The sequence below is a fragment of the Alligator mississippiensis genome, chromosome 3 (assembly GCF_030867095.1).
Source record: "Alligator mississippiensis isolate rAllMis1 chromosome 3, rAllMis1, whole genome shotgun sequence".
In the NCBI taxonomy this organism is placed as follows: Eukaryota; Metazoa; Chordata; order Crocodylia; family Alligatoridae; genus Alligator; species Alligator mississippiensis.
In genome coordinates, this window is record NC_081826.1 from 165,531,602 (window position 1) to 165,549,878 (window position 18,277).

Consider the following 18,277-nt stretch of genomic DNA (forward strand, 5'->3'; position numbering starts at 1 on the left):
TTTTGAATTAGGTCTCTTACCTCTCAAGTTTGGCGCCTCAGGGTTCGGGGGGGGGGGTAGCCTGCGGTCCTCCTTCCTCAGCCTGTGTTCTGGATCCGAGTCACGGCACCAGGAATTGTCGTGGAAACACACACAGAGTACTTTTGGGTCAGGTCAGCAGAAGCTTTTATTCAAAAGAAACTACAGCTGTAGGGGGAGTTCCAAAGTGACATGGATTTCCCAAGCACTTGGAAGGGGTCCCCCCCCAAGAGCAAAATCAGGAGGCTTATATACTTTTTAACAGTCGCTTACAACTCACGTGATCATATAGTGAAATTAGCATGAAAAGCGGCTATAATATTACTTCATTATTTCTTTGCTGTTATCAGGATGGGAATTATGGGGGAGATAGGGTTAGTTCACAAACCTCCTTCTTGCACCTGGAAATCTACTTTGTACATACTTTTTTTTTTTTTTACCTTCAAGGCCGCGGTGAGCGAAGCATTTGCAGAAGAGTTACAAAGAACAAACACTTGCCCTTATCTGTTCTACTGTACCGAGCCAGCAATTCTACACAAAGCGGTTATGTCATCTTATAACTAAAATAATCAAAGTTTAAGGCATATATTTTTTCTGATTCCACAGTTGAGACCCTCTTAAAAATCAGGTCTATAAAGTGCACCAAGGAGAACCTCTAAGATGCGCTAAGCTACTAGGATCATCCTGCCTACAGCTTAATGTGTGGTGCTTCCATTGCTGGTGTATTTGACAATCTTTACAGTTTATTCCTGAAAATTAGTGGCGATACAAAGGGGGTGTACGCAGGTGCACGTACACCCCCTGAGCAGGGTGGTGCACCCCTTACGAAAAGGCACCACTGACACTGTCAGCAGTGCCAACGGGTGGTCGCCAACCCCTGGTCGATGCTCACCACCCCGCCTTCCCCATTGCCGCCGACAGTACCGGCAGCATCTCCCCACTTACCACCGCCGCGCTCCCACCACTAGCACTGCCATGCCCCCCCCAGCTGCTGGGGGCATGCATCATTCATGCTGAAAATTATATTTTAACCACAGAGCACAGGGTTCAACTTGTGCAATTTGGACTGGGGAATGAAGATGAATCTCTTCTCCAACTGTAAATCATTTAAAAATATCTGCCATTGGTGCATTTTTGGGCCTTTGGAACATAAAAAGGTTTGGTCTTCAGCATTATTTTCATAAGGGATAAGTTATCTTAGACAAAGATCATTTAATATGTGCTCCATTATAAGCCAGGGAAATCTTCCTAAACAATTTATCAGTGTAGAGTTGACATTCTTTTGGGAAAGAGTTCCCAGAAGTCCCTTAAAATCCACTGCAAAACTTCCAAAGTGTTCAGTGTGCAGTTTAGGACTGGTCTGAAGCTCTCATTCCCTTTAATGGTCCATCCAGTTGTTGTAGTGAGGATTAGTTTCCTTAACTGCAATTCAGGTAATATCTTTCACTGCTTTTCCTTTGTGTTTAAATATTCAAGTTTGTGATTTTTTATTTTTTTTTTTCCAAAAATATTTTTATTCCTGGTTCTGAGTCTCCTTTCACAGCCCCATCCATGCAGTGTTTTTTAGTGGCAGGCCCATAACTATCCTTCAGAAAACTTCTACGGGGTACATTTTTATGGAGCCTAGTTCGGAGAATATATGCAAGGTAGGGGGTGGGAGGAGTGTACTAACTGAAAAGGCAGCTTTTAAAATATTAATTTCCTTCCTTATGACAGGTTTTAATAATAACAAGAATGGACTCAGATAGTGAAAAGACTGCCCTCATTGACATACTTACTTCAATAGAAGGTAAATGCTGCTTATGCGTGTTCTTATGTATAACAGTCAAGACATCAAAACTGTTCTCCAGTCTGATTCTTCTTATCTTTGAGTACATCTCATCCCACTTGCCTCCTTTTCATACATCTATATCATTCTTCCTATTCTCTTTTCCACTTCTGTTTCTGTGCCTTCTTTGACATTGCTTGTCCTCAGAACAGTCTACCAGGGGCTTCTTTCAGTAATACTCTTTAAAACCCATTTTTAACATAAAATGTTTCTTGGTTGATCTGCACACCACCCTCACTATGCCATTCTGTTGAACTGTTCTTTCTTGTTTTGTCTTTTATATAATAAATTTTTTAGAAAAAGACCCCTGCCTTTTAACAAGAAGTGGAGGGTATATTTGCCACAGTATGATGATGATGATAATAATAATAATAATAATTACTTCTTGATGCAAATTGGTTAAATATATGTGCTAGAGACACTGACTAAAGAGGAATTTTATATGGAATACACATTGTGTCTCATCCTCTGCAGCTTGTTAGCTATATCTTTGCTTATATTTCTATATCCATGAGAGGAATGAAAAAGGAACAGAATAAAATACCTTTGCTTTCCACAAGGCTCTAATTGCTTATTTTAAGTCAATGAGAAACATTTCTTAGCTAAGCAGCACGCTTGCTCCAGACATTGAGACTCTAGAATACATTCCAGCACAGGCACAAATTTGCAAGGCTCCAAGAATAAGTCACTGTTTGCCAGACCAGCAAAACTTGAGACGATTGACAACTGCCTGTGTTGCCCAGACAGTGCTCCTGAGAATTATTACGTTCTGACTTGGTCTGCATTTGCTGCTTGTTGTCATCTGTCAGTTCATACCAGTAGAATATCTGCTCAGTCTCTTGAGTTTTTCATTCCTTCTAAACAGGTTTAAAAACCATGGATTTGAATCCTGAGAAAAGAGGAGCTTTGTTAGAATGCAAAAGTGTCATTAACAGGTGTGTAGAATTCATAGTTTTCACAGTTCATATCATAAAGTCCCCTCCCTACAGTAATGTCATTGACACTCCTGTTCATTTCAGTGGGAGTTTTATCTAAGTCCAGAGTAAGAGTTTCAGGATTAGGCCTTGTCAGCCTTCTTCTGCAAGGTGATTAACATCTTGGCCCCAGGTCAATAAAGCACTTAAGTACAGGCTTAACTTTAGGCACATGAATGCTCCCTTAACAACCACTGACATTTCTCAGATGCAGGATCCACTGGGGACAAAAAAGAAATAGGATTGTGACACTGCACAAAGTTTCCATGAAAATCTAATTCACAAGACCCCAATATCCAGCTGATGATGGCAGGAAATATAAAAACCTTACTGTAGATGACTGCAATGGGCAAAATAGTTAGAAAAAGATACTTAAATGTTTTAAATACAGAGAGAGCAAAATCTGATTTCATAATAGGCATTTAAATGACTGGCTCTTCTTATTCAAAATGTAACAATTTTTATTTTGTACTGAGAGTAGTCGCACTAAAACAGGATTTTTTTTTTTCTTTTGCTGTTTCTCCTTCAGTTTAAATAAATGCTCCTGTGCTATTGTAAATTATCAGCATATCGGAGCTGACTTCCCTTGGACTCATTTCTCTCTAGTGGTGGAGTTTGATTATACAGAGAACTCTTGCTGGAATAAGCTCTGCAAAAATCTGAACATTCCTTATATAACTTTTAAAACTACTCTCCCAGAAACTGTTGTAATGAGTAAGTAAAAGCTTCTAGAATTCCACTAAAAGGTTGGTCTTTCATTTGAAAAAAGGAATTTATTCTCTAAAATATTTGTATATGTATGTTCATGAAAGAGACCAGTAAAGAATAATGGCTACAATTTAGCTTTGTGGGCCAGATTGGCTCATGACCAGGGATCCTGGTTTTCTCTGATTTAAAATCCCCAATTATTGGTTTAAAAAAAGTTAGCCCAAATCCTACTCTCACAGGGAGAAGGAGCATTTTAATGGGTGTATATATAAAGCTCTGCATTGTCAAGATGGCAGATCACTGTGAATACTTAAAACTGACTTCCTGGCCTCCCTATTTTTTGAAGCTGTTCTTTGTTTAGAAAATGTTTCAGGTAATCACTTTGGCTCCTTCCTTCTGGAGACTCAGATTCCCTATGTATTTTTTACATCTGAGGGACTTCTTAACTCACCAGAAATCCTTCAGCTTCTGGAATCCAAGTAAGTGAAACTAACCTTATTTATGATGCATCTGTTAATCCATTAGCATGCTAGTTTCATTAGCAACGAGGATATTTATTCAGGAAGTTAGAAAGTTCACACTCTAATAAAGGAAAAACAACAAATTTTATGCGTGCATTCATGGCTTTCTTCAGTTAATGGAATAGTAAATCAAAGCAGAGTCTGAGATTAATATTGAGACCATAGATTTATTCTCAATTCTTTCTTGAGGCCAAACATTTCATACACACAAAAAAAGAAAGAATTACCTTTTGGTCTGTACAACTTCATAAATGGGTATTAGCTAGAAGGGAGGCTTGTCTGCCTCTTAATTTTCCATATTTTTTTTTTTGCTTTAAGAAAAAAAATACAACCATGCTCCCCAAAACAATAGTAAAGAAAAGATTAAATTTTTCTAATGTTACCAATTTTTATTATGGTATTTCTATAATTGAATAAGTCAGGGCCTGCTTTGTTTGTGTAGCTAAGACTTGGTGTTCATATCATTCTGAATGAGTGTTTGAATATCTTTGTTTTGGAAACAGAAAAAATGTGAATTTTTACAACTAGTACACTGTACAAGTGTATAATTTTCATTATCAGAAATCATATTCATTTTGCTTTTCTCAACAGTCTAAAAGTCTTGCAGATAAAGAGACTTTTGATCTTGGTTTGGCAGAACAGATAGTAAAGTATAATTTTTGCAAGTTTGATTGAAGGTAGTCCATCTAAGCATTGTATAAGAGTTAACCATCTTACTGAAAACCATTGCCAATTTTGACACTGAGGCAAAATGAAAGCAAATGGTGAAACTGTACCTATCTGCCTTTAACAATAGTTTAATAGTCCAGAAAAATAAATGTAATGTTTAATACTTAAAGTTTTATTACTTTGACTGTACTGTTAGTGTTTGTTTTCACTGCAAGCAGAGTAATCAGGGACCAGTTACTGCTTTTGCCTAGTCTTCTTGCTATTGAGGGAATTAAACTGATAAACAAAACTCTAATTTCTCAGCATCTTACCAGTCACATTGCTTTAAATGAGCAGATATGAAGTATTCAGTTCTTTATAAGATTTTTGTGCTGGATATTAGATGATGTATCTTTCTATGGGCTTCACTGCTGACAGAGTCAATTTCAAATCCCCTGCGTCTGCTGGAAGGCAATTCCAAGAATAGTTTTTCTCTGGCTGCTACCCTAATAGTTTACCCCAGTGGTCTCCAACCTTTTTATGGTGAAGATCACTTTTTGAAAGTAAAGGGCACCCCAGGATCTACTGCACTGCCCTCCGCCCCACCCCCTGCCCCACCCCCAAGGCCTCCAGAGCACGGGGGGGAGAGGGGGAGGAGAGGAGCACGGGGGGGGGGGAGGAGAGGGGCACAGGCCCCTGAGGCCTCCACCAGGCTGTGCCAATCCCACTTCTGTGCCACGGCTGCACTGAGGAGCACCCACCCCATGGCCAGATGAATGTGGCGTCGCACCCCGGCTCCTGGGTCTGGAAGACTCCACACCTCTGACCACCCTACCAGGCTGGTGGGGCCCCACTTACCTTTCCCTGCTCCTGGCTGAACTGCATGGTCAGCCCCTGCCCCTTCCCTCCCCCACAGTTTGACCTGCTGGAGCCTGGGGGAAAAAGGGGCAGTGTGTGCATGCACATGCGTCCATCTCTCCCCCAGCCCGAGATCTACGAAAAGAGGCTCTGGGATCTACCTGTAGATCAGGATCTACTGGTGGGAGACCACTGGTTTACCCTGACTCCTTCATAACCCTGAGCATGTGTTCAAAGCTTTTCACTGACACTAGAAAAGAGGGATGTTGTGTTGGCTCACTTCCCTCACCTTGATAATTTAAGGTCATTAATGAGGAATTCCATTCCTTTCATTCCCCCTGTGCTGTACAGTGGTAAAGAAAAGGAGTATAGACAGCACCGAATCAGATGGCAATGGCAATTGATCAGGGTAGCATGTTGTTGAAAGGTTTTTGTTCTGGATTTCAAGAACAATGCAATACAGTTACAACTATTAAGCAAATGTTAAGGATTTTTAATTTGCTGCATCATGAATGCATTGGGCATAGTAGAGATGCACCTTATAGACTAACTAAACAACAGATGCATAAACTTTCATGAGCAAAAGCTCACTTCATCAGATGCTGTGAAAGGACATGTGATTGGTTTTTTGTTTTTTGTTTTTTTTTAACTTGCTAATCTTCCTCAACATTGCATGCAATTTTTGTCATGAAAAAGTAGTCTTTCTCACAGGCTGTGCCACTGCATCGAGGTAATATCAAAATGGATGATTCCTGTTATTTGAATATGTCATAATTTAAAGTGTAGCTGAGGATTCAGGAAAGCTCAAAAAGATAGATTCACATTATTTATCTGAAGAATCTAATAAGCATGCTATATAACAATGTTCCATTTAACCCTTCCTTTTTTAGGAAAATTTCAAAATTTCACTTAAAGGATATCTAGCAATCATATCATTTCTGCAGGTATAACATCACTTTTGTTGAAAGATGTTGCAGTGAGTCATTACAGCTTTTTGAAGACACAGATCGATATGTTGTGTTGACAATAGATGAACACACTGCTATAGTTTTGCAGGTATAAAACAGACTATGCAACTATAAATTGGAAATGCAACTAATATGGCCAGATTCTGCACTCAGTTACATTTACACAAATTGTAATCTTTCCCTTTAGTTCACTCTCTGTACTCTTCTAACTTGTTCAGTTGTTCCTGTTTAAACCATGTAAATTGCAAGCCCAGACAGTGTCAAACAAACACTTATGCAAAGAAGTTATTCCCCGAGTTCTGTGAATCCAAATTCTATCTATGCCATCAATGTATCCATTGGTTGATTTAATGTTGATATTAAGTATATAAGAAATTCCATCTTAGATAAGACCACAAGTTCATTTAAGCCCAATATCCTGCATCTCACAGTGGCAAACTATAGGAAAATATATACATGCAGGGCTTATCCAGACTGATCTGACCCCTGCCATTCATCCCTTACAGTTTCCAACATTCAGAGGGCTAGGAAGTCCATATATGTAGGTTGCACCTTCTTTCCACCCCCATGTTTTTTAGGTAACCAACAGCAAGCTCACCTACATTGTCTCTGTTGGCAGGTCTGCTCTCCAGTCCCTGAAGTGATTGTTTTAATCAAATTGAACAGCATTTAAATGCACACATTTTAAAAATGGGTTTATATTAAAAGCATGTTGTGGCCCATCCAAATTGTTAGCTCCTCTTTTTGATGTGCATTTGTCACATTTTGACAGACAGGTGTTCCTGCTTGTCTAGTCTATGGCCCTTTGTATATATATCTTCCCAGGCTCTGACCTCTCACAGTCTTACCAGGCTATTATCTTCCTCACAGTCCTTTCTGTTTAACTGCTTTTTTACATAGGTGCACAACACCCCAGCAGTCCTTATCTCTTACAGTGCATGCCACTCCTCATTCAGTCTCCACCAAGATCTCACATCACCACTAGGCAGCCCTCAAACATCTTTTATGCTGGCTGGGGTTCAGTAGAAGGATCCAGGCACGTCCTGCTCTCTTACATCCCACACTCTGTCTAGTTACGGGGTTGCCTACTGTGCTTCATCCCATAACCCCATAGTAGGTATTTGTCTGTCTTGCAAGACAAGAGAATTTAACCAAATGAGGCATCACCTCACTGAACATCTTGAAAGATAGATCAAAGCTGAAGTCACCTCTCCAGGGTGCAAAAGCCTGGGATGTTTATATGGAGACACTGAGCTACCCACATACCAGTATTCCCCTCTCAGCCTTGCAATTTTAATCCAAAGGAAAGACAGGTGCCAGTACGTTTAGAACCAGCTTGGCTGCAGGAGCTGCTGGAGCAAAGGAAATCATCCATTTGTCCATCTCACAGGCCACCATTCCTAGATTAGTTTCACAACCTTCTGGCAGCATTTTCACTGCCAGGGATAAGACTAGTACCTCCCCTTTCTAAGTGGCTCTTCTGTCTGAAGCCATTTGCACCCTAGAGCGCTTGTACATGTGATGAAATTGCCCTTTTTAGCAGTTTAATTGCATCACACATTACACGTGGCAGCATATTGTAATTTAATATTGTCACGTCATACATATGCGACGGCGTATTGACATGTAAATGACTTTGTTATGTAACAAACTAAAACACTTCCTGATGTATTTTAGTTTACTACCTAACAAAGTGCAGCAATACATCCATCCTCAAGCCCGCCTGGGCTTCCAGTAACCCATGCACCATGCCTACTGCCTTCTCCAGCCACCAGCACACCCAGGGCAGCACAGGGAGGCAGCAGGAAAGTGGCTGGGTGTGCTGGTGGCCACAGAAGGTGGCAGGGACACTGCATAGGGCATCAGAAGATCAGGTGTGCTCAGGGTAGCTTGGCAGGCTTCCAGCACCCTGTGTACAGTCCCTGCTACGTTCTCCAGCCTCCAGCACACCCAACTGCCCTCCTGTCAACTTCCTGCACGGCCCCAGAGGCAAGCCAGCCCATTCCTGTGTGGTCCCAGGCAGTGGGAAGGCATCAGGGACAGTGCACAGGGTGCTGGAAGCCCCAACAGGGGAAAAAAGGCAGAGAGAGGCCTAATCTTTTTTTTTTTTTTTTTTTTTAGTTAAATCTGACAGAGCCTGCCCATGGCTGTGAGGCGAGCTGCTGGCAGTGTCTGAGCTGCGGGGGGCTCCAGTCTTTCCATCCACAGTGGTGGTGCTCCCCAGGGCTGCCCGGGCAGGCTGCTAGCAGGCCGGGTGCTGGCTCTGAGCAGCTCAGGACCTGCTAGCAGCTTGCTTTCCACACTCCCTCCCCTCTCCCACAGGCCAGCTCCACAAAAACAAAAAAACCCCACATTGCAGTAACAGTGATGGAAGCCCCTAAATTTAAATGGTAGGTATTTAATTGTAACAATTAAAAACCCACTGTTTCAACTTAGGGGGAACTAAACCCCCATCACGTGTACAAGTGGCCCTAGAGCAGGGACGGGCAATTATTTTGGGTGGAGGACCACTTACTGAGTTTTGGCAAGCCATTGAGGGCCGCATGACAGGCAGCCAGGGGCAGATAAATATTAATTCTCTAAATTATTTAGGGGCCCCACAGGCCAGATAGAATGGCCTGGCAGGCTGCGTCTGGCCCACAGGCTGCATTTTGCCCACCCCTGCCCTAGAGGAGGCTAGGCTATTTAACTGCTGCCCAGCACTTGGTGTTAACAGTTGCAGGTAGTACTGTCTACTGTAAATTATGGTAGCAGGTGAACCTGACCTGACACAAACCTGACCTAACCTGACCACATCTACACAGCAGCACTAATCAGCTTCCCAGGCCCGCTTCCTACCTCCCATCAAGAGGGGCCCACTTTCAGCTGTTATGCTATCTAGGCATCTCTCAACTGTCCATTATCAGCTCCAATGTTCTTAGTTGTTTTTCTCTGTACTCTCCAGCCCTCCCATCCGCAAGCCTCCTTCACTTCTACCTTTCACCACTGCAGGCCCTTTGTAGTCATTAGCACTCTCCAGGCCTTCCAACCTTAGTTCTCTGTGGAAACCAGCTCTTTTCTTTCTGCTGGGAGATGTCTTGTTCTCCCTTCCCAGCCTAAGACAATAGATGAACGCACTACATTCAGCAGCCAACCTGTAACTGACTCTTACAGCCAGCTTTCCAGCTATTACATCCCTGATCTGGGCAGATCCAGATGTGCATCATCATCGTCCCATCCTTAACCACTCCTAGGGCAGCAAGGGGCATCCCTGTGTGCCTATGTAATGGTCTTGTGAAACACCCTTCCAGAACATTAATTTACATAACTTCTTGATCTGAAAGGAAGTAGTCTAGACAAGACCTTGCACTAAAGTAATAGTTAAATTACAAAACAAAATCATATACAATTTATGTTGTTTAGTACTACATTAAAGTTCCTTAGACCATTTGATTATAAGGAATCTATTCACAGGTGGGACTGAAACTTTACAGGTAGCAAAACAGCTATTGAAAAGTAGAGTATGAAATTATGAATCAATATTTACAACAGAACATAACTTCTACACAGTAATTTTTAGTCATATTGTGCTTCATAAGCCTATTATATCCATATTCGTCCATATTGTGATTTGTATAGGTTGGTTAAGATATTGTAATGATTAATAATATTTCTTGTCATACTTTTCAGTAAACCTTAAAACATGCCAACAAAATATATAAATTCTATCCCCATTTTATGGAGGGGAAAATTGAGGAACAGAGACATCAAATAACTTTCTGAAGGTTCTACAGAGTAAAAGTCAGGAGGGGAATCTAGGCCTCATAACTCCTAGTCTACATAATAATGCTAGTTCTCAACTGTGTATATTGCTGCGGTGAACCCTTAGATTTTTGCATTGACCTTGTAAATACATTTCAAATATCAATTTCCTCTTTTTTGATAGAATGTGGAAGAACTAAGCTGTGAGAAATCTGCCGACAATATCATACTGAGACTGATAGCATTGTCTCTCCAGTACAGCAGCTGCTGGATCATTTTATACTCCAGAGAAAGACTGAGTTCAGAGTAAGTTAAACATTAATTTTGCAAATGCAGTATTCTAAAACAGTATTGCTGCTATAAAAGATGGTTTACTATAACAAGGTAGTCTAACAAAATTTCCCCATTCAAATTGCAGAGTAGGTTGTGTGTTGCTTTTACAACAGCATAAATAGCTACAAACAAGCTTGTTTGTCTAGTTGGGCTTCTTCCACAAATTCTATGTTGTCATGCTTTCAGGCTGGGATTCAGTTGAGTAATTTACATTACAGTGAAATCTGGGTATCTATAGAGACAGTAGAGGTATATTTTCAGGTTTTAGATTATTTTTGGTCATGTTCAAGAGATGGAACAACTGAGTTTTAAGAAATTGATTTTCCCGGAGCTTAATACTTAGATCAGACAACTTTGTTTTTGATAAATTAAAAATTAACCCATCCAAAGAACATACTCCAGCTTGACAACAATACTTATTGGAAATCTATATTGTAATAGGTTGAAATAAGTTACCTCATTACCTGTACATTAATGATTGCATCACATTCTAGCCTGTCCAGTAAGTAGGTGGGTATTCTCCTGGTCTGTTAGTCACTTGCAGTCATTCTTCAGCTTTTGCTCCATGAGCTTTTCCTACTCTGACACGGTCATTAGTGGTCATAGAACGACAGGAAAATAGGGCTGGAAGGGCCCTCAGGAGGTCATCTACTTTCTCAACCCATGGGTCGTGACCCAAAAAATGGGTCACAAGAATATATGAAAGGGTTGCAAACAAACTTTTAAAATTATTTTAAAAACTTTAAATATGGCTTCTCCCTTAAAGGATAAAAATGTGGAAAACCATGACTTTTCCCTTGCAGGCTGGCAGAGTTCCAGCCTACCAGGGGCTGCTTGCCCCTCCTGCCCCTTGCCCCACACACCCACCCCCTACCCCATACACTGGGGGGCTGGAGTGGGGGACAGCAGGTAAGGAGTGAGGGGCACCAGCCAGGCCAAGGGGCTCTTTTCTACTTAAACTATTTACTGGGCCAGGACTGGCCATCAATGTTTACCACTGAGTCCTGGTACAAAAAAGGTTGAGAACGACAGATCTAGTCCAACCCCCTGCCCAAGGCAGGATCATCCCTATCTAAACAAGGGCTTGTTTAAAACTACACAAACAATACTGTCTTACAGCTACTAAGCGTTGTCCCAAAACACCATCAATACCCTGACCTGCCACATATAAAGCAAGTGGGGTGAGGGCGCTGTTAATGTCCTGCCACTTCAAAGATTAAAAAGTGGTTGTTAAAATATGTGAGAAATCCAAGGGAGAGGACTATGCCTCCCCACTGCAGAGAAAGCAAACTTCCTTGCCCCCCCACCCCGCCTCCCTGTTGACATCAGTCTGACTGTGAGGTAAAATTCCTTCCTGATCCCAAGTGTGGCAGCTGGTCTGACCATCAGCAGAGGGGCAAGACCCTGTAACCAGGAACCTTTAGGTATTTTAATCCCAGGAGAAGCATCAGCACACTCCAAGATCCCCAGCCTTGGTGACAGCCAACACCCTGTGCTTCTGAGGAAAGTGAAAAAAAAGAACCCCGATGCCTGTAGGAACCAGAGAGGGGAAAAATTCCTTCCCAGCCCCATGCGGCAACCAGCAAAGCCCAGAAGCATGGGAAAAAAACAGTCCTTCAATCTCTTATTCTGCTCTCTAATATAACTACCATTTTCATTTCCAGTGCCTTGTACTGTAAGACAGTGGTGAGTGGCAAACTCTTCCCACTGTAGGCGCCATCTCTGGCATCTTTCTTTTATTAATTTAGTTCTCTTCACATGCTTTTGCTTCACAACACTCCATTTGTACTGGAGGTAAATACTGTTTTTCTCTCTTTCCCTCCTGCATTTCAGTGTGTTTTTGCAGGGTCACGTGTTAAATATATGTTTATGGAGCTTTGGTTCTAGTTAGATAAACTATATAGCTGCAGAAGAATTTGTCTTTGTCAGATGTCTTCAAATTCCTTTATGCAGATGTTAGAACCATGTGGTATTATAATGCAATTCTGTTTCAGGTACAGTCTAACAGGAAAGACTCTGCATCATCTAGCCTTAATATATGCAGGTTTGATTTCATTTGCACAGAAATCTGAAGACTTTGAAGTGAAGGTAATTTTTTGGTGGGAAGTTTACAAGCCTGCTCTTATCTCCAGTGTCACTGTAATATCACTACTATTACATTGCCAAAACATTTTGGAAACAAAGTGAAAGTTATGGAATAATCGAAGCTTAAACACCTGATTAAAATAAGATGTAGGAGGCTGAGCTAATGCCCAGTGAAGGCAATAAAAAGACTCCCGTGTATGATTTCAACAGGCATTGAATCAGGCATTAGACATATATCCAATGCACCAGAGATCATAATACTGAGATAATATAATTGTATCAATCTGTTGTTATGCACAAGAACCTTGCTGTACCAGTCTGAGTTTGTTTTTCTTAAATGAAAGTCACTTTTTTGTAGAAGTCAATGTCAGATTACTCTCATAATACTAATTATGTTACTGCTTTAAAAAACAAAAGAAAGCATTACTTTTCTCTCTGAGTACCATTTCACTGCATGTTTTCATTGTATGTGAAAATAAAATGTTTATAAAAATGCTTTTTCCTTCAGAAAATAGATGGAGAAAACAATATTTGTAGTAATGAAAACTGGAGGTGGGAACTGGAGGGAAAATAAATGTGTGTGGTTCACCAAGTTGGTCTCTGTGCTTTATCTGTAACGTAAAATAATTTGCAATACAAGATGATTTTCTATTAAACGGACATTAAAATCTGTTACAAAGGTGTTCCTCCAGGAAGCTTAGCTTCAGGGAAAGACAAAGCTGGCAGTCAATCCCTGTAGACTTTAACGTATATTTGATGGGTACTTTATTAGAAAATACTTAGACATTCAAAGTGCTAAACATCCTGAATTCCACAATTTCATTACACCTTTACTACAACATACCAACTTTACAGTCTCAAGAATTACTTATTTGAAAGGAAATCATTGTTATATATACACACTAGATCACATCTAATATTTACTTCACTTAGAACATGAATACTCCAGGGCTAACACATAGGGCTTAAGGGTAGGAGTTTGTAGCTGCTCCATAACATTTGCAGGGAGCAATTTTAATGGCTTGAGGTTATACCAACACTTCTACATTTTTTATTTGGTTGCCTGCTACAGACACTTGACATATGAGCATTTATTCCTAATTACAACTTTACATTATTTTTAGTTGGCTCTTGCACCAGGGATTGAAGAGACAGCATTGTTAATTCGTCAGATTGCTGACAGCATTCTGGTATCTTCCCAGACAAATCCCCACGAGTGGCTGGACAAATCATGGCTTTCTGTCTTGCCAACTGAGGTTTGTGTGCATGGGCTTTAACAAAAAGTGAACTGCTTTAAGAAAAACAGTTTTCTTTCTGTGTCTAAGATACTTTACAGTCTAGGTTGTTTTCATTACTTCATTTGTTTTCATGGTTTGTTCTAAAATATAAATGTAATGGGCTTGAATTCTTGAGGCAAAAGCAGATGCAGTTTTCTTCCCTGTGCTTTGAGACAGCTGCACCGAAAGAGGTGTTCGTCTTAAGTGTACAGCAGCAGAATATCCCAGAGAATAAATCAATCTCCAGATCATCCTGTTGTGACTCCATAGTTCTGTACACTAAACTCTAAAAGCTAAATGAACTGGAAAGATTAACAAACTGGGCTCTGTCTTGCAGATTACTGAACACTTAGATCTGATGCTACAGAGGATTTGAGGACATGCTTGGCTAGAAGCATACAACTTCTACCACTGGGCTGGGGACAGACATTACACATAAACCGGTTTAAGTGATCAGAAACTGGTTTAAACCTGTAACAGAACAGATGTTCAGTGCACATAAACCAGTCTGAAAATGGCTGAAACCAGTTTGAGATAAACCTGATTGAATGTACTATCAGATTTAACTGATTTGGCTCAGACTGGTTTATGCAATGTCTGTCCCAGACCCCTTGCTGGTTTACGATAAATCAGACTCCCCCAGCATCCTGGTCTGCTCTCTGGGCTGGGCAGGGCTCTCTGCTCCACAGCAGGACTGGCCCCTCCCCTCTGATCCCTGGCTGGAGGTCCAGAGACTGTGGGCTGCTTCCCCACTCCCCTCACCACTGCCTGCTAAGCAGGAATTCCCCCCTCCCCTCTGCCTTACTGAGGAGGTGTCTGTGTATTAGCTAGCAGACCACATGCTGGCTATGGTCCCTGCTGAATCAACAGGCAAAATCAACAAGTAACTGGTAATGTTCCTCTGTTGTTTTCTTAATTGGGTGATAAACACTGTTATCAATTCCCTTCTGGGTTAACCTGGCCACACCCTCCTCAGCTCCATGCTGTGGAAGGAAGTGGGGGGGGGCCTGCTCTAGCGCCCCCCAGCTTCCAGCCTGAGCCACTTCTGGCATGTGCCTGCATTTCTGAGATGTCTGTTTGATTACAAAACTGATTTAGCCTAGCCAGGTTAAACCAACCTGCAAAGATTGAATAAATTCAGGCTCAGACTTCTCAAATGTCTGTCCCTAGCTCTGAAGTTGTTGGGCTTAACCAGTTTTGAGCTCAAGATAGTCAACGTTTATTGTTTATTCATCAGATTGTTGATGTCAGTTATTCACATGCAGGACATGCTTATTGATCACAAAGTCAATTTTTAGATATGGGTATTAGCATTTTGAAACTAACATTATGTACTTGTTTTAGGCTTATATGACTTGTAAAATGTTGCAGGGTTTTTGCCTGTAGCCATATTGGTCTAAGGACATAGGCAGGCAAGGTTCTTTGGGTAAATGTGATATCTTTTATTAGACCAACAGAGTAATTGGAACAAAGTTCTTTGCAAGCTTTCAGGCACAAGTACTTCTTTCATTCCTTGGAGATCTCAGAATAACAACATGTCTCCCTATGCCTGAAGAAGGGTACTTGTGCCCGAAAGCTTGCAAAGAATTTTGTTCCAACTACTCAGTTGGTTTAATAAAAGATATCACATCTACCCAAAGAACTTTGCCAACCAGTGTGTAAAATGCAAACTCTTCAAAAGCCAAAAACTTGAAGAAGTAGCTCAGTGTTATACAATTTGTATGGAAGTCAGAAACACTATCGAATGTAACTGCTCTGTAATACAAGCACAGCTTGGGCAGTTTCTCTTGAACGTTAAAAAAAATATGCTCTAAAGAGTAAACATGTGACATATTGAAACAAAATTAAGATTTTTGGCAAAATCAGGAGTCTGTATTAATTGAATTTATATGGATCACCGATTTCAACCATAATTGTGGAACTGTTACTTGCCATTCCTATTACATCCTTCCTACTCTATGTAATTTGTTTTCCCACTAGCAAGATATTGTGGTTATGGTGACATGCACATTAGAAATGCACAGATTTAAGGTGTAACCAGATCAAAATCCTGGTTCTATGTTAGATTCTGTGTACAGAGACATCAAAATGATACCATTCTCTTCACCCTCTAAAGACAGGGGAAGCTGAATATCTTAAGTGGATCATTTTGAACATTTATAAACTGACTTCTTTTTCTTCTAGGCAGAGAAGCACTTACTTGCTTTTCCATGCCTGAACCCTCTAGTAGCTCAGCTCATGTTGAAAAGAGGGTCTTCACTGAACAGGCTTTTGTCAGCGACTTTTGACGAACTTCAGGAACTCCTGCCTGAGGTTCCAGAAAAGGTGTTAAAGGTTGGTCATCATGAAATTACAAATTTAATTGGTGGACCAGCTGATTGTCTGAAAAATAAGGTCAAACACAATGCTTTTTAAGGTCTACAAGGGTGAAAAAACCCATTTTAGCTGCCTTAAAGGAGATAGGAATGTGACTGCTCAGAAACAAGCAGCAGCTGTTATGAATTTTCATGATTCTGTAGTGATCCAAGTTACTTAAATCTACCTTTTGACCTTGAATGAGACCATGTTAAAATGGGAACAATTGTATCACTGCAGAAAACTCCTATATGGATACACTTATGTCCATCTATACCAGTGATTCTCAGCCAGGGGCCTCATCATTTCTCCTCTCACCCAGCATCCCAGCACCCCATAGACAAGAGGTAATAAAGCAACATTTTATTCTAAGTCTTTTATCAGTTTCCCACTGCATTAGCCCTTATTGCTTTGGTGTATTCTTTATTCATATCTAACTGGACAGGTTCTCCAACTATGCCAAGTACCCTTTATATCATGATGGAAGCTCTGAGAGCTGTTATGCAATCAGGATAGCGTGTAGGTTGATCCACCCTACACTTTCTGTCTAGGAAGTTGGGTACTAAGGGTTTTATCAACCACAGTATGTGTGTTTCTCTAATTTAGTGACTTTTTCAATTAAATATTTCCAAACCTTCTTTTCCTTTTAAATGGCCTTCATTTTACCCTGGATCTCCTCATATCGATGAATCTTTTCGCTGCCTGAAATGCCCAATACTCAGTGCTGAGAGGCTAGCAGAGAGATGGCAACTGTGTTGAAGGCCTTCTTCCACAGAATACCATGCTACCTGCCTGCTTATCTTGATTGTAGGCACTTGAACTGGATAGTGTGATTTGATCTTTAAAAAGAAACAAAGAGGCATGACTAGGGTCCCCTCTGGGAGTCTGGTAGCTTATATAGAAGGTGAATCAGTGAGCTCCCACTGTTAAACTTGAGGCCAAACCCAGCTAGGTAACAATCCAATATAAAAGAGACACAGAAAGCAGTCACGCTCAGCTGAATAGATGAAACACACACAGAGTGCTCAGTCCTTCTCCAAATTACAAGTGGACCTGTGTGTATACCTCCTCCCTCCAACACTATACCCAGCATAGCCTAGCCTGTTTACATCCCTCATGCCTTCATGCATAACAGCAGTGTTGTGGAGGATGATTCTGGTCACAGTAAACAAGCACACATCATGATCTTTCTCACTGCTCTGTCTTCAGCAGCAACTCTCCATGAGATTGCAGAACCACCTCCAGAATCTGTGGCCAGGCCAGATATAAACTGTCAAAAAGCTGTTATGATTTTCCTTACAAATTATCTAGCTCCTCCTCAAAACAGCTTTTTACAAATGTATGGCCTTTAAAAAAATAATGTTTCTTTTTTAATTGGATTTTTTTCTGAGATGAAATGCACCTACCCCATATGTATGCAACTCATTTAACAACACAAAGGGGCAAAATTTCAGTAGATTCAGACCAACCATGCACAAAAATGTGACTGCGTTAATACAAAGAAACTAGTAAATAGATGTTCACATATTTTCAGATGCTCATGAAGACTAGCAAGTTGGCAGAAAACCAGCTTGGCTTAGCAGGGATATCTTCAGTGAGCTAAAAGACAAAAAGGAAGCTTACAAGAAATGGAAACTTGGATAAACTACTAGGGAGGAGTATAAAAGCACTGCTTGGGCATGCAGGAAGGAAATCAGGAAGGCCAAAGCACAGTTGGAGTTGCAGCTAGCAAGGGACATGAAGGGTAACAAGAAGGGTTTCTATAAGTACATCAGCAACAAGAGCAAAATCAGGGAAAGTGGGTTCATTTCTGAATGGGGGAGGCAACTAAGTGACAGATGATGCAGAAAAGGCTGAAGTACTCAATGCCTTTTTCACCTCAGTCTTCACAGGCAAGGTAAGCTCCCAGACTACTGCACTGGGCAGCACAGTTTGGGGAGGAGGTGAGCAGCCCTCAGTGGTG

At 41.0% G+C, this 18,277-nt stretch overlaps 1 protein-coding gene across 1 annotated transcript in view; it reads left to right on the top strand.

Moving 5' to 3' along the window:
- SHOC1 (shortage in chiasmata 1) overlaps positions 1-18,277 on the top strand; it is a 102,848-nt gene that overhangs the window by 78,231 nt on the left and 6,340 nt on the right. Inside the window, exons 17-25 of the mRNA XM_059723540.1 lie at positions 1,735-1,969; positions 2,712-2,781; positions 3,350-3,534; positions 3,890-4,007; positions 6,500-6,611; positions 10,449-10,570; positions 12,592-12,685; positions 13,807-13,938; positions 16,144-16,293. Of these exons, the coding sequence (XP_059579523.1) occupies positions 1,735-1,969; positions 2,712-2,781; positions 3,350-3,534; positions 3,890-4,007; positions 6,500-6,611; positions 10,449-10,570; positions 12,592-12,685; positions 13,807-13,938; positions 16,144-16,293 (1,218 nt within the window). The remainder of the gene's footprint in view (positions 1-1,734; positions 1,970-2,711; positions 2,782-3,349; positions 3,535-3,889; positions 4,008-6,499; positions 6,612-10,448; positions 10,571-12,591; positions 12,686-13,806; positions 13,939-16,143; positions 16,294-18,277) is intronic.